The following is a 15,236-nucleotide window of genomic DNA, read 5'->3' on the forward strand; positions in this document are numbered from 1 at the left end:
AAGAAGAAGAAGAAGAAGAAGAAGAAGAAGAAGAAGAAGAAGAAAGCAGAGCAAGTTCTTACTGTTCCTGCTAGGCTTATGATCTCCCTAATTCCCCAACACCCTTTTCCACTGCAGTGAAGCCCTAAGGCAGTTGAGGAACAAGACCAAAGCTTACTCATCAGTGATCCTTTAGGAACACAACCAGTTAGGAGATCTCCCACACACTTAATATATTACACAGCCGCTTTCGCAAAAGATAAAGCAACTCATTAGTCCAAGGTGGCCATCAGTAACCCCACTGGTTTCCAACAGTAAACAGTCTACTTCTAGGCACAACAGACTTTTATACGGCTTCAATCTCTCAGTCTGTCTAGTCTGAAACCCTTAGGACTGCAGGTCCACTCCACTCTTTCACTCCCAGACTTTCAGATGCCTGAAGAGGTACACTTCTCTCTACTGAGTCTCAATATTTAGCATTCATCTTCTACCAGAAACCATTCTAATCTTACTGCCACATTCCTCATCATTCAAGAAGGTAGCTTCTTTAATTAACTTAACAAATTCAGGTGTTCCTTTATTTATGCTTTCTGAAAGGAGAAAAAAAGAAGGGAAAGATCCTATTTTTCATTTGCTCTATTCCTCCCTCTACGTCTACTAACTCTAGTGGGGCTTGTCCTGCACTTCTGGATTCGCCCTTTCTTATTCTCTTTCCTTTTGAGCTACGTCTCTCCTATGTTCCCTGTACTTCGCGCCTCTACTCTTTCCTTTCATATGAGTTACGTTCACAGGTCCTACTCCCACTAGCAACATACCGCTGTTGAGTTGCTAAGAACAGTGTATCTTTAAAAATTTTAATTTAAAATATTAGCAACATTCAATGGAGTTTTAAATTGATAAACATGAAAAGGAAACTAAGGCTGTTTTAAAAAAGTAAACTTTTCATATACAAGGGAGAACGGAGTATCTAAGTTTTAACTTATTCTACTCAGATTTCTTTTCGTAGCATAATGCTACGATGTCTCCTTACCATTGCCAGAAGTACATGCACATATACAATATCTACTGTACACCTCATGCGATGAATGAATATCAATCAAAAAAATTCAGAGTATATAATTCTATTTGGACATTCCACTGTATCACAACAATTAAGAAAATACCTTATATTCAGACTAAAGCTAAAATAATATTGAGTCTAGACAGCATTTGTATTTTGAGGAGTCTATAATATCACTGAAATTTCAAGGTTAGACCTATGTGATCAGAGCTGTCATTGGCTTCTTACAGAATAACTCCATACTTTATTTATTTGAGAAGATGGCTGATTGTATTAGTTTTGTTTTTATTACACAAGTAGAAGATTTTTTGTAAAAGATCCAAGTAATGCAGAACTACTTAGAATAAACAATTAAACACCCTGCTTATCCTCACATACCCAGTGACCTCTATCAATAGTTTGATGTTTCCTTCTTGTCCCTACCTATTCTTTGCATTCACACACATGCGTGCATGTGCACGCATATACAAACACACACGCACTTCCTCTATATATATAGTTGCATGAAAGTAATTGTTTAGTTAACTACAACTTCTCTGATTTACTAAAAAAATGATATAGCTTCAAATTTGTTACCAGCTATTGGACTCAAAGTATGAGGCCAACTAAAACTCTCAAATTCATCAGAAATTTTTATGCAAATAGCATTACTGCAATAACAATTTATGTGTAATAATTAATTTTTAAATTGTGTTTTGTTGGGTGCAGAGAGGGGGGTGTTTCTTTTTTATTTTTGTTTCAAAAAAACTCAATCCAAAAACTGTCATTAGGTCATTAATTTGACATAGTTCAGGCGAATGGCAATGTGTAATTCATATTTTGAGAGTTTAAAAACAGCAGATTCAAAGATAATAGCTCATATTTCTTTTTTCTAGTTCTCAGTTATATCCAAACAAAATCTATTACTGCTTTCAAATATTTTGCAAATATTCAACAACATAATCGAATTCATTTTATATTTCAAAATACAATATTAGAATCAGTGTTCTAAAGTGTTTATAATTTAAAGCAGTACCTAAAAAGGATTATGTCCTACTTACCTATTTTTAATACCAAAAATTTTTACACAGTCCAATTTCCAAGTGATAGTCTAAGTAATCTTTTCTAATAGAAATAAATGGACCTATTTCAATTAGTAATTAAACATATATCCTCAACCCTAAAAGATACAGAAATGCTACTTTTCAGTCCAAAAGGTAACAAGTATACTGAAAATAAGGCAATCTATGTCAGACCATCTAGATAATAATTATATTGGCATGGCTGATTAAAAGACTTGTAAGATATGTCTTATAAAAGAAATACAGATGCAAATATTACTTGTTAAAATAGTCATGTTCTGAACAACAAAAACAAAGTAATGATCTTTATGAAAACTACCATACCAGAAAATGTTTTATATAATGGTAGAAGAAATGATGTCTCTTCAGAACTAAACCAGAAAGCCTTAAACTTAATTCATTGGAAACAGAGCAAAGCAGTACCCTAGCATTTCAAAATACGACCAAGCCCTGCATACTGATGTCTTAGTAAGACGTAGGTAGGGTTGACATAGTTAGGTGTACGGAGAGCTACAGCTTCCATGATAATAAGAGAGCAATGACAAAAATGTCAAAGGTGCAGACACCCGGAATGTTAATTTATTAGAACGTGACTTTACACTGATTAATTATGTGCTCCTCATAATATGTGCAGTGCATAAAAAAAGTTAATTGAAGCATTCCATTTTATACTTGCTACTAAAAGCCATTTTAAATAAGTGATAGAGAAGTGATTTTAAAATTATAAGCATGTAGAATTCAATCTGTAAAGTCTAAATGTGCTATACAAAGATAGTAATGACAATGATGGTGACGACTATAAAATATTCACGGAAACACATACATTAATTTTGAGTCTACTGAACATCACAAAACTTAAGTGTTGTTTAGAATCTTAGAGATCCTCTTTTGGGGGCTGATCTAAAGATCACAAAATCCTTTTTAGAGAGAGACATGGTTACAATAAATGCCTACCCAACAGAGAAAATCACAAGTAAAATTGGATTTCAGAGTATTTCAACATTTAAGAAGTCAAGTTTCTGAATTTCCTCAAATAGGTCAGATGCACATTATTTAAATACACATATGCAATATGCTAAACATAAGTAGTTCCTTCTATCAACAAATAATGACTGGGCTCCCACAATCATCTAGTATGACACCGTATACTGAGGATGAAGAGAGAGGAGTCATGGTTGTTTTCCTCAAAGATTCACATCTGGAAAATCTTTAATTAACTTCTTTGTAATCAATGTGTGGCCCTACAATAATGCTGTATGCTTTGAAAAACCTATTCTTAAATTCATTCTCAGTAATTAAGATAGCCTTCCTTATTAAGTAACCTAAAATAGTATAATTTTTTATAAAATTGATTTGCTGTAGTCAGACTACATCAACGATTTCATGAAACCGGTGTGATGTTTGCTCCTCCTGACCTATAAACTAGAAGCTCTTCTAAATCCCCGGCTAACTGAAGGTGTCTTTCTCAGGTGGCAGTGCTATTTTCCATCTTCATCTATAATAGATATTAACACCTCTTGAGCCACATCAACATTTCTGTGAATGGAAGTTTGAATTTATGGTGATAGTTGGGGTATCCTTTAGAGGCATTCATTATAAGATTGCTTTCATAGAGTTAAGCTATAAAATCAACATTTAACAAATCTAAACCAGAAATGTAAAATTACATTAAAGAAGATGAATGGATCCTAGGCCGGCAAAAATTGGTATATTTAGCCAAGGAAGCCAATGAAAGAAAACACAACGAATTTCAGAAGTATGTTGGCTGGACCTATATCTGGGGAATCTAAATCTGTGCCCATTCCGAGGAGAAGGAATTGGACAAAAGACTCCAACCATAATGATCCAAATGGCAGCGTACCTCTATGGTGATGCTGAATATATGAGTCTCCCTTAGCCCAGGGCCATTAAATATTTGAATTATATAACTAACTCCCTTTGTTCCGATTCCTTGCTAACCAAATGACCTTTACTGATTACCGATATAGGTCAATTCACAAGAACAAAAGGATCTGGTCAAGCCAACCAGAATGATCTCGATGCTATGTTTGTTGGTTGGAGTTTTTTGTTTGTTTGTTTTATTTTTAATCAAAGGATAGGCATAAGTTGGTATTCTGATTTTACATATCAGTTCTGTGAACTTGTTTAACATGTGTCAACCCAGAGATGCAGATTCTCTCTAAATGTGCCATCAATCAAGTTTTGGAAATTACAAAGCTGAGAGCCAAATACTGCATTATAAAAATTTTCTCGGGAAAATGTTATCCTGCGGGAACCTATCTGAAAAGCTGGTAGTATTTTTATCTGTTTCGTTGTGCATCTCAAATTTACACACTTTTAAAGAACTCTTGACAGTAAAAGGTGAGACGCAATTCCTTCATTTATAATGGATATTAATCACGGTGAGTACATCACACTCATTTGTTTCTAAAAATGCAATAAGATTATAATATCTCAAATAAAACAGGATTTATTTGAACCCTGAAAGATAATGTCCTTCTCTACAAAAAAAAGAAAGAAAGAAAAAAAACACACTAACATTCTTCTTGTGCCCCAGCATCAGCAGTGCATCACACAAAGTAAGTGCTTAATAAATGTTGGCTGGATCAATGTTTGAAAAGATGAAAAATCTCTCTCTAGAGAATTCTGAATCCCCGCATACAGGAAATCTCAGATGAAGTATTTCCACCATTAACATTCATTTGGAATTCCATGGTGTCTTGGGTAATCAGCTTACATTTTTAAGATGAAGTTCATAATAGATATTTTGAGGCAATAAATATATTAATTAAGATGTTTTCTATACTGCACTTTTCCCTCTAGGTAATTTTACCCCAGGGGGCACAATATTATAAACTTTTTTTGAAAAAATTAAGTATACACCAAATCATTTTCAAATAATATATATCATGTATGTATATTTATCTCAGTTTTCAAAAAGGCTCTGGATAAAATTATTAAATTCCTTGACTATTCACATGGCAGAATTGGACAGCGTTTAGTTAACAAAGCATTCCTTATATATTTTAAATTAAATATCTATTTATAAAGAAATAGGTTACAGAAAAAAGACAAATCATTGCAGTAGAGGTAATGAAGGATATGACATATATGAGCCTTATGATTTTTAAAAATGTATAACCATAAAAGTTGTGATATTAAATATATAACAAAATTTGAAGGAGAAGGGCTGGCATATTTTGTTTAAAAACCGGTGAATCAATCACATCTACGAATACAACTTATGAGACTAGCATAAAAGGACCCCATTAAGCAAAGAGAGTTCATTAAAGCCTGTGCTCATACATTTCAATATAGAATTTTGATTTAATGGGGCAATTGGAGAAGTAAGGTCACTGATCAAATGCTGAGAATTACTTAGGAAAGAATTTTTAAGAAATACTAAACTATTGTTAAAGTAATACAGGAGGGAAAGAAAGCAAACCACAAGCTACATATTAGATTTCTCTAATTAGGAAAATTCACACTTGAGTCTAATCTATCCACCTGCCTGACGGCTATCCTCACCCAAATTCCACAGGTGCTTCAAACTCTCTGTATCCAGAATTAAACTAAATGAAACCTTTTTATGGAAACCTGCTCCAGTATTTTTTCCTATCTTCCCTGATGGAACCTACTGCCTTCTATTCAATAATCCAGGGATCGTCATCATGAGCCTGCTCATCCCCTTCACCCTACTATCCAAGTCCCATCCACCTTAAGCAACTAAGTATTTCCACATCCTTCTCTTCCTTACTGTCTCCACTACCACTAGCTCTCATGACTTCCCATTCCATCATTGCAAAAGCCTGTTAAAGCCTGTGAAAGACGCCCCTGTCTCTAGACTGGTCCCCATCCAATCCCCACCGCCCGCCCCACCTCCACCACCATCACCACCCCACCCCTGGGCATTGCAGCCAGTGTGATCCATGTCAATCAAAAGACTGAAGTCATCTGCTTTGTGAAAACTCTTGGCTCCCTTGAAAATGAAATCCGAATTTCCTTTTATACAAGATAGTCCATCATCTTTCCCAGATTAATTCTCTCATCTCTGGCCTTAAATTCCCAAACTCCAACTTTGCACTCTAGAAAGACCAATCTGCTTGTATTTCCCAGAACATACGTTATTTCTCAGCTCCCACTGTGGGTGTGTTTAATAAAAAAACCTTCTGCTTCTCTCCTAAATCCTATTCATTTAATAAGTCTCAGCTCAAGCAGCCTCTCCCTCTAGAAAGTCTTCAGAGCTCGCACCCTGCTCGCGCCTGCTGAGCTTGCGATAGTTTCATGCCCTGTTTAGATGTCTGTTTTTCAAACTAGAATGTGAGCTTCTGGAGGACAAGCTTGGTGTACTCTTCACCTATAGATTCACCTTAAAGTGCCTGACACATAAAAAGCAGCCTGTAAGTACTTGTTGAATTAATCAACTAGAACAATACAGCAACATGCCAAATGCCTATAAGTGATAATTATACTTTAAGCTGACTTCAAATGTCAAACACCTGAACTATTCTGCCCACAATGTACAATTAGCGACCATCAGGCCTACCGCTTGATTACTACCATCAAATGAGAATTTATGGTACTACCAGAAGCATCAATAAGGTGAAATTTTAGACGCAGCCTTTCTAAGAAAGAATTGATTCTAGATATGGATAGGTTACTCTATTAAAAGGACTTTTTCTTTTTCCATTCTTAAGAATTAGTCTTTGGAGCAATGATGGTAAAGAATGATTTTTCTTTACATATAACCAAAAAACATAAAACTCAGGAACACTGAAACTCAATAAAAATAATTTCTAATATATACACACTCTCCTTCTTTCTTAACTGAAATCTTCATAGATGCCTCTTTTTCTTCAATTTTTACCCTAAATTATTAGAAATGCCTGCCTCTGTCCCATGGACCTATGTAGTAAAAAGGAAACACCAAAAGACCTGAATTTCAAACAGATCTGGATTGGAAAACAAACTCCTTTTCTTATGAGTCATGGGTCAATGGGAAACTAACTTGACTGCTCTGATAGCAGAAGTGATTATTTATTAGATGTACCAGAAACTGTGCTAAGTATTTTGCATATATATTGCTTCACTTGAACCTCACAACAGTCCACTGAGGTGGGTATTGCTTATCCCCCATTCTACAGATGAGGACACTGGAGCTCAAAGATGTGAAGTTACATGCCTAAGGTTACACAGCAAGTCAGTGGCAAAGCAGGAATTCTAACACAGGCCTATATAACTCCAAAGCCCACATTTTTAACCATTGACAATCTACTGCTTCTGAGCCTCAGGTTTCTGTGTTAAAAAATGGAATAGCTACTTACTTCACAGAGCTGTTGCGCGAACTGCATGAAATAACATAGATGCATAGAGCATAGTGCTGGGCATCCTATATACACTCGATAAATCACGCCCCCACTTTCTTCTCTCATTCCAGCGGTGATTAAACATTTATGATATGGGAAATAGTTCCCAAATACGCCTTACCTATTTCAAAGCAGAGATGTTCTGAGTATTGATTAACTCACAAAAGGAAAATACTACCAGATCAATAAATATATTTGATATAAAGAGATATAAAGGAACAAACAAAGAAAAACAATATATTCTATTCATTTCAGGACTGTAACCCTGCTACTGATCTTTCAGAACATTGTGAGATCAAAATATATCAACATTCAAAGTTAGGGGAGAAGAGCATGAGACCCAGAGATCTCAATTCACCAGGGCTGGAGGGAAGACGCCTGATAGACCCTAATTAATCATGCCGCGTTTATTTCAAAAGTGTACCTCCAGTGGTGAAGACAGATGTGGACGGAGATGGAGACAATAAGGATAACAGTTCTATAGTAAGTTGCTTTGTTTTTCAAACACAGAACTTTACTATTACTTTGAAGCAGCCTCAAGATGGGAAAAGGGGAAAATGAGGTACAAAGAAAAAACACAGCACAGTATTTTGGTTGTGAATTTCCCACACATACATACTTCCTTTAGTTCCTTCCCCCCCGCCCCTTTCGGTACATAGCCATGACATTTACCTCTGATAGGTATAAGGAAACCAAATCAAACTTTTTTTAAATGTCCAAACAAGTAAAAACTAGATGTAAGGTGTGTTGGGTACACACGCAAGCCTCAATACTACAGTTCCAACCAGAGTGAGTTTCTACATCCAGTCCCTCTGGTGTTACAGTGGGATGTAGCCTATGAAAATCCAAGCAAGGGTGACTGCCAAACTAAGCTACAGAAGACAATGCAGAAAGCTGGTGAGTCCCATAAGATAAGCTATATTTTTTAAAGTACACTAGAGCATCGGCTTAACAAGATTATCTGATATTATTCCATCTTCATAATAACCCTCTTCTATTTCTGTAATACTGTTTTTGTCATGAAAACATGGGTCAGTATTGGACATGGTGGGCACCCTGAGGTAATGACATTATAAAGAAATATCAGTTAAGTATTCTAACTAACCTGAAAGGTAGTATCACAGTTTTATGTCTCAGTCCTGACAACTTTTCGTTCTGCTAAGGGGACCTTAGAGGCCAACTGCTTTCTTTAAGCTTCTATGTCCACATATGAAAAATAGAAATCATACTATACTTCTGCTTCACTAGGTTCTAAAAATGGAAACTGGCTAAGGAAAAAAAAAATAATAAGTGCGAAGCACTCTGAAAAGAATAAACTAGATTCCCTGACCTGATTATTGGTCAGAGTCTTGTAAAACGAGAATTGCTACTTCTTCCAATTCCATACATGCCACCTGACCATCAAACTAACTGATAAATGGTATTGACTGTGAACTTGATCTATGTAAAGGTTTTAAGGGACTAGAAAAAAGTTTGTGTCATGATGTATTATATTTGCATGCCATCTAACTATCTCCAAATAGAATTTACTCATTGGCATTATACAAGTAGATAAGAAAAATAAGATTAATTACAATTTTTGAGCCTTAAACGTTTTTCAAATTAGGCAGCAGCAGGTACAGACCAGTTTGAAACTGATACTGAAGCAACTTTGCAAGCACTGGAAATGAACCACCCCAGAAACCAAAGGAATCACCAAGTTTCATCTGATGGGCCGAAATACAATATGGATTATTTTTGTATTGTTCTATCTGAGTTGTCTGTCTCAGATTCTTAACTTCCAGATTCTATTTTTAAAATCACTTAACACTGTGCATTTCCAGTAGCCATCAAGGCATATACTGTCATCCCTGACACCGAAGATTGTCAGCACTCTCAATATGTACACTAATGATCTCAGGCAACAATGCTCATCTTCTTATCAAAGGCATCCTTACTCCAGAAGGCAATGTCTAAAGCTCCCGAAACGAATGCATTTTAAAACACAGGAAGTCGTCATTATAAAATGTTAAGATCACTAATACCCTTTGCCTCTTTCTAAGATGATCATACATGCTGACTTTTAAAACCAAAAAAACTGTCAGGCATTATAACATTTCTAGTTCTCTCCCAAGTCGCTGGTGTTCTCTTCCAGCACTGTCAAATAATGTTGGCTGCTGTCATTATTTTTATACAATAGCTGGCAGCAAGATGTACATCAAATAATCTAAACAAATGACTAGGGCCTTACAGTATAACTGACCACTTTCCTAAAGCCAAAATAAGTGGGCTATCCTATCTTATCAATACTTTACAGCCAGAATGTTAGCTATTTTATAAAAATCAACAGTTTTCATTATTTTATTTTCTAAACTGTTTTAAAATATCTTTCCCCTCTTACACATATATCCCTGTCTGCTCCTGGAGGCTATCCTAAAGATTTTCACATTTACTTTAGGCTTTAATACTTTCAATCAAAATTGCAGTTCTGTTTTTGGAAGCAACAGCCCTTCAGGAAGCATATTTGAAGATACAGAAAAAATGCAGAAAGTAAATTAAGTTCTTTTCATTTAATAAAGTCAACAATGCATGCAAGGGATTTACGAACACCAGTGATCTTGGGCACAAGTGATTTAACAGGTCACCAGCACAGGAAAATTATTTCAAGTCACAGAAAAACATCCGAGGGATCAATTCTAGGTCTCTTGTTCAAATTAATAGACCAGCGTCCCTCTCCACCATTATTTGCTTTGGCAATCTAAAATGCTGATATTCTCCTAGATCTAACGAAAGGAAAAATGGGTATCTCCTACATCTAACACCTAAGTGGGTAACCTAGATACTGTAAATAGAGGCTACATAAAGGATGCAACAGACAGCTCTGAAGTGAGAGCCAACATATTTAACCTGCAACTCTTTGGAAAGGAACGTGAAAACACGTGCAGCTTAGCCAAAAACTATTCTAACATGAAATTGCCACAGGCTAGTAAGTTAAAAAAAAAAAAAAACGAAAAAAAAAAACCTCTTTACTAAACATAATTTTACTGTGGTTGGGTGTGAAAAGCTCAAACGTCAAAAGCACAGTTCTTATTTGTTCAAACTCATCATGCCCACACTCTGCAATATTTATTTAAAATAAATGGGTGAACTGCCTTTTTTGAAGCGAGTACTTGCAAAACCAGAATCAAATTCACAAGCAAGGGAGCCAATTAACCAATAAAAAAGCATTTGCCTGCTGATATTTTAGTGGCGGCCAGGGGATGACAGTCAAAAGTCTTGATTAACATTATTATCTACCCCCTAAATTCAATGTTTGTAAAGCCAATAGCTAAATATTTGGCTATCAGAAATTGCATATTAATCTATCTTTATGCCATAGGAAATTATACAAAACTTATCTGAGAAATACAAATCTATTCTACCAATGAATTAGTAACAGTGATGTTAAAATGTAAAAATTGTGCTGCCTACATTATAGTAGTAGAACTTTTATCAAATCAATAACCAACTAGCAAAAAAATAAACTAATGCTACAAGATACATTATAAGAGATTAGCACTATAAATTAATATACATTCACTCACTATTAATTTTTCTTTCTACTTCATAAAGGAATTTCAACGAGTGCTTCTAGAGTGAAATCTTTCTAGGAAGTATTTCACATTAATAAAAAGAAAGAAAACTATTAAATAAGTAAAATCACATAGTTCAATCAAAATTTCGAGTCAATAGCTAGAATCACTTAAATTTAATGAATTGCAAAATGTATTCAATAGTACTCTATATACTTCTGCTCATAATTCAGAAGCCTTTACTACTTACAAAGCTAGTAGCTTTATAATAACCTTAAGTTTTGAGAAGTATAAGAAGGAAGTGGAAAAGAAAATTTGTTCTCTCCAGATAATCAGAATTAACTTAAGAATGTGCTCGTAATTCAGTAGGTGATTCAGTTTCCTTTAGTTATTAAATCTTCATTTTTAAAAAAAGGAAAAAGAAAATGCCTTTCCTTCACATATCACTCAAATAGAAAACTTTTAAATTAAATTAAGTTGCATATAAGTCAAATGTCCTTTCTATATAAGAATGTAACATATACCAAAAGTATAAGGGAAACACAAGATTTCAAACTATGCTTGAATAGAAATAATAGAGCATTTGCACCTGATAATTAAACTGATAAAACTTTTTAAGTAAAACAAACCATATTCTTAGTTTGTCTTCTGTCGCTGACAGCATGTAAGTTGCTCTTTTACTACACAAAACAATGTCTACTACATCAATGAATGACTCTTCATCAAAAATAGCAGCCAAAACTGCCTATTCTTCTAAGTTTAAAACATCCTTCCAAATTTTCTCAGTTCTTCCCTAGACAGTCTAAAACAAAATGCTTTCACTTTGTTAAGAGAAATGGATGTAAATGAGTTCCACAAATTTTCAATTACACTTCACTTCCAGCGCTTTGGAGGAGAAACTTTCACATGTTAAAAAAAAAAAAAAAAAAAAAAAAAAGCAACATTGCAATTCTCCCATTAATGGATTAGCTTTGTACCAAGGCCATATAAAATTATTTCTTTTTTGTTTTTTTTTACTGTGAAGAGTCCTTTGGAAATGACGTGATTCCATCTTTTTTTTTTTTCCTACCCAACAACAACAACTCTAGTCATAAACCTGGCAAAGTCAAAACAATAACCCGCAAAGCCTAACATTTCTTACCTGATACAGGTAAGCACCAGCTCCCAAATGCCACCTTGGGATAGTTCAGACTACTGAGCAGGCTCATGTTTTATGACACTAGAATTAACAGGGATAAATCTCTGTTGTGCTTTCTTTAGCAAAATCTATAGCTGCAGCTACACCACGATGTGAGAGGACCCCACAGACCTAACAAATTCAAGTCTGTCCCTAGAGAAATAGAAAAGAAAAATCATAAAATGAAGACTTACTGCTTGTCATGTGACTTGGTGAGGCATGCTGTCCATTGGGTGTGCTTGAGGTGAGGTCAATTGCCATATTAGAGTGCTCCCTTTCAGGTGAAAGCTCATTGTCACCTGCTTTCACAAAATAAAATATTTTGGTCTCTGTTCACTGTCACATAAAAACGAATCAGCAACTTTGTTTCATACATGCAGTGGCATGAATAGCCTTGAAATTTTAATGTAAAATATTTTTCCCTTAAAAGAAACTCTAAGGAAATATCATTTAGAAATACATAGTAAACGAATGAAATGATGAAAAACCACAACTGGCCCACAATAAAAAATTTTAAAAATTACAAAACTTCATTATCACAATAATCTTAACTGTAAAATGAGGGGACTTAGAGTAGATGATTTCTAAAGTACCCTTATTCGAAAAACAAGCTTCTTTTAACATCTAATGCATTAAGCATACAGTATTCATAATGAGCGTTTTCCAAAATGCTGGCTATCAGAGAGTTGGACATGTGAAAGGAGAATTGGCTAAAAACATGTCAACTTGAGGAAGCTAATTCTCTTTCACACTCTACGTCTCCAAAATTGGGTTGCAGAGTAGTAAATATTTAGTTCACGCCATATTAGTAGACATATATGTAATCTGACCTATTCTAAACTTAGGTAAAGTAATCAAGTAGGAAAGTGTAAACCTGCTAGGCTACTGATTTACATGTTATCCTTAATATAGTAAGTCTATTTCTACATTTCCTTTTTATTTCACTTGTGTGCTTTATTTTCTCAAACAAACTTAAAGGTGAAACTGCAAACAGACAGAAAATAAGAGTATAAAATTTGTGATAAAAACGTACAACGGAGAAGTTCAAATACAGGTAACACGAAAGCATAATTGAATAGCCAATAAAAAAAATTAATGAAAGTGAATACTTACACGTTATATAGCCATCAATAGCCTCTGTTTCCATAGTCAAAGTGCAGTGCTGCAATACAAAAGATTATATACCCTTAACACAATGATTCCTTTCAGTTCTGCCATTAAATGCTTAACTTATTTGAAGCTTCAGTTAGCCCATGTTGCTGCTGCTGCAACCTGTGCCCAAGAAACATACTACAGCGTACTGTATGTGCTCATTTGCAAGTCACTGAACTCTTTCTGCAAATGATCTGATTCCTGCTGGAGATAGGATAGGAAAGATAAGTGTGCTGTGAGATGGGCTGTAGCAAGAAAGGAATGACTCCCTTAATCAGAATTTGCTTGGTTGAAAGAAAAAAAAAATGGGTTATATCTCAAATGGGCCAGCTTTAACTGGGATTTAAGTATTTTACCATTCCCTCCTGCCCACAATCGCACAGCATTTGAGGACTTCCCTAGTATACAGATAGCTCTATTCACAATTGTTGCAAGTTGGTTCATCATGTTCTAATAGGGAGGGGGGAGGAAAAATAAACATAGGAAAACAAAACAAAACAAAAAATGTAGTGCCCCAGTGTGTCTCTAAGATTTCTGCAGCAGTGACCCAACTCCCGAACTTACATTGACACGTTAGCCTACCCCAAGTTCTGTTTAAGCACCTGTTCAATGTAACCTTAATTTCCTGCCAGACCACAGTTGGATACAAATGCCAAGCTTATTTAACACAGTCTGATTTTGAAAATTTCATAAACTTTTTGCTGTTGGGAAGGGAACCACTTTTTTAAAGTTTGGGGAATTATTCTCATGCACCAATGACGCAAAACAAGAACTTAATTCTCAGAAACAAAAATAAGTTGTATGAGATGACACCCCCTAGCTTTGATTTCACATAATGAAAAGATCAATAAGTTAACTGCTTTCTTTGAAGGAAAAAGTTTAAAGAATTGACACGTCCTGAGGAGATTTTTACTTTTTTTTTTTTTTTTTTTTTTTTACCCTTTGGCCCTGGTCCTTTTTGCCTTTAGTTTCAAAACTCTCACTGCACCAGCAGCTAAATTATTCACAATGAGCCATTTCTGTATTGATCGCCAAGTATATTTAGCCCTGGCTCCTGGAATTTCTCCATTACTTACTGGAAAACAGGCAGCTTCACTTCTTGTCTCCAAAACCACTTCCCTTCTCTCTCCCCTCCCCTTCTTCACCACCACCCTCCCTACCCCCCAAAAAACTTTTCTTTCTTTCTTTATGGAATAATCAGATCAAATTCCCAACTCAGCCACTGCACTTAAATTTCAACCTGCTGTACTGTTATCAAATTCTTTCAAATTATGATTACATAAGGCTTTAAAGAAAGGCATCCGTAAAGTTTAAAAGGGGCGCAGTTTCTTCGGATATTTTACAAATGAGTTTATCTCTTTAAAAATGTACACATTTAACACACACACACATATTAAAAAGAAAGAAACGTCAGGGAGAAAGAAGCGAAAGAAGTCTGCCCCATCAATGAAATGGTTATTAACCCTCAGAGAAGGAAAGAAAGAAAAAGAAAAGGAGAAAGAGAAGCGAAACGTACATACAAAAGAAACTGTCCTTTGATTAAAAAAGATTCATCACCATTTCCAGCTCTGTCGGGAGATCTCAGCTTCTTCTAACCCCTCAAAGAGGAGGTGACAATGTCGGACTGAAGATAAACGGAGAGAGAAAGAAAGAAGTTTTTTGTGTTCCCCCCTTCTCTCTTTCCCTCCCTCGCCCCCTCCAAGCCAAGCCCCCTGCAGAGTTCAAGGCGAGGAGGAAGGAAAAGCACTTTACAGGTGGGTCATTCCGAGCCCAAATCCAGCAAACAGATCGGCTGATAAACAAAACCAAGAAATGAGAGAGAAGGAACACCCCCTTCTCCTCCTTCTCCTCCTCCTCCTCCTCCTCCTCCTCCTCCTCCTCCTCCTCCTC

The 15,236-nt window shown here is 35.4% G+C and overlaps 1 protein-coding gene across 9 annotated transcripts in view; it reads right to left on the bottom strand.

Annotated features, from left to right (window-relative positions):
- The window catches only part of IKZF2 (IKAROS family zinc finger 2), a 151,323-nt gene that overhangs the window by 134,393 nt on the left and 1,694 nt on the right, over nt 1–15,236 (bottom strand). For 4 of the 9 annotated variants that reach the window (XM_019668919.1, XM_019668915.1, XM_019668918.1 and 1 more), the window contains exons 1-3: nt 14,904–15,120; nt 13,308–13,356; nt 12,389–12,493 (exon numbers count right to left, since the gene is read on the bottom strand). In XM_019668919.1, the coding sequence (XP_019524464.1) occupies nt 12,389–12,493; nt 13,308–13,356; nt 14,904–14,906 (157 nt within the window). In that variant the 5' untranslated portion in view covers nt 14,907–15,120. Of the gene's footprint in view, nt 1–12,388; nt 12,494–13,307; nt 13,357–14,862; nt 15,121–15,236 lie in introns of those variants that run through there. The other 5 variants (XM_019668916.1, XM_019668913.1, XM_019668914.1 and 2 more) reach the window with 3 other exon arrangements.

Source organism: Hipposideros armiger, unplaced genomic scaffold (genome assembly GCF_001890085.2).
Source record: "Hipposideros armiger isolate ML-2016 unplaced genomic scaffold, ASM189008v1 scaffold_543, whole genome shotgun sequence".
In the NCBI taxonomy this organism is placed as follows: domain Eukaryota; kingdom Metazoa; phylum Chordata; class Mammalia; order Chiroptera; family Hipposideridae; genus Hipposideros; species Hipposideros armiger.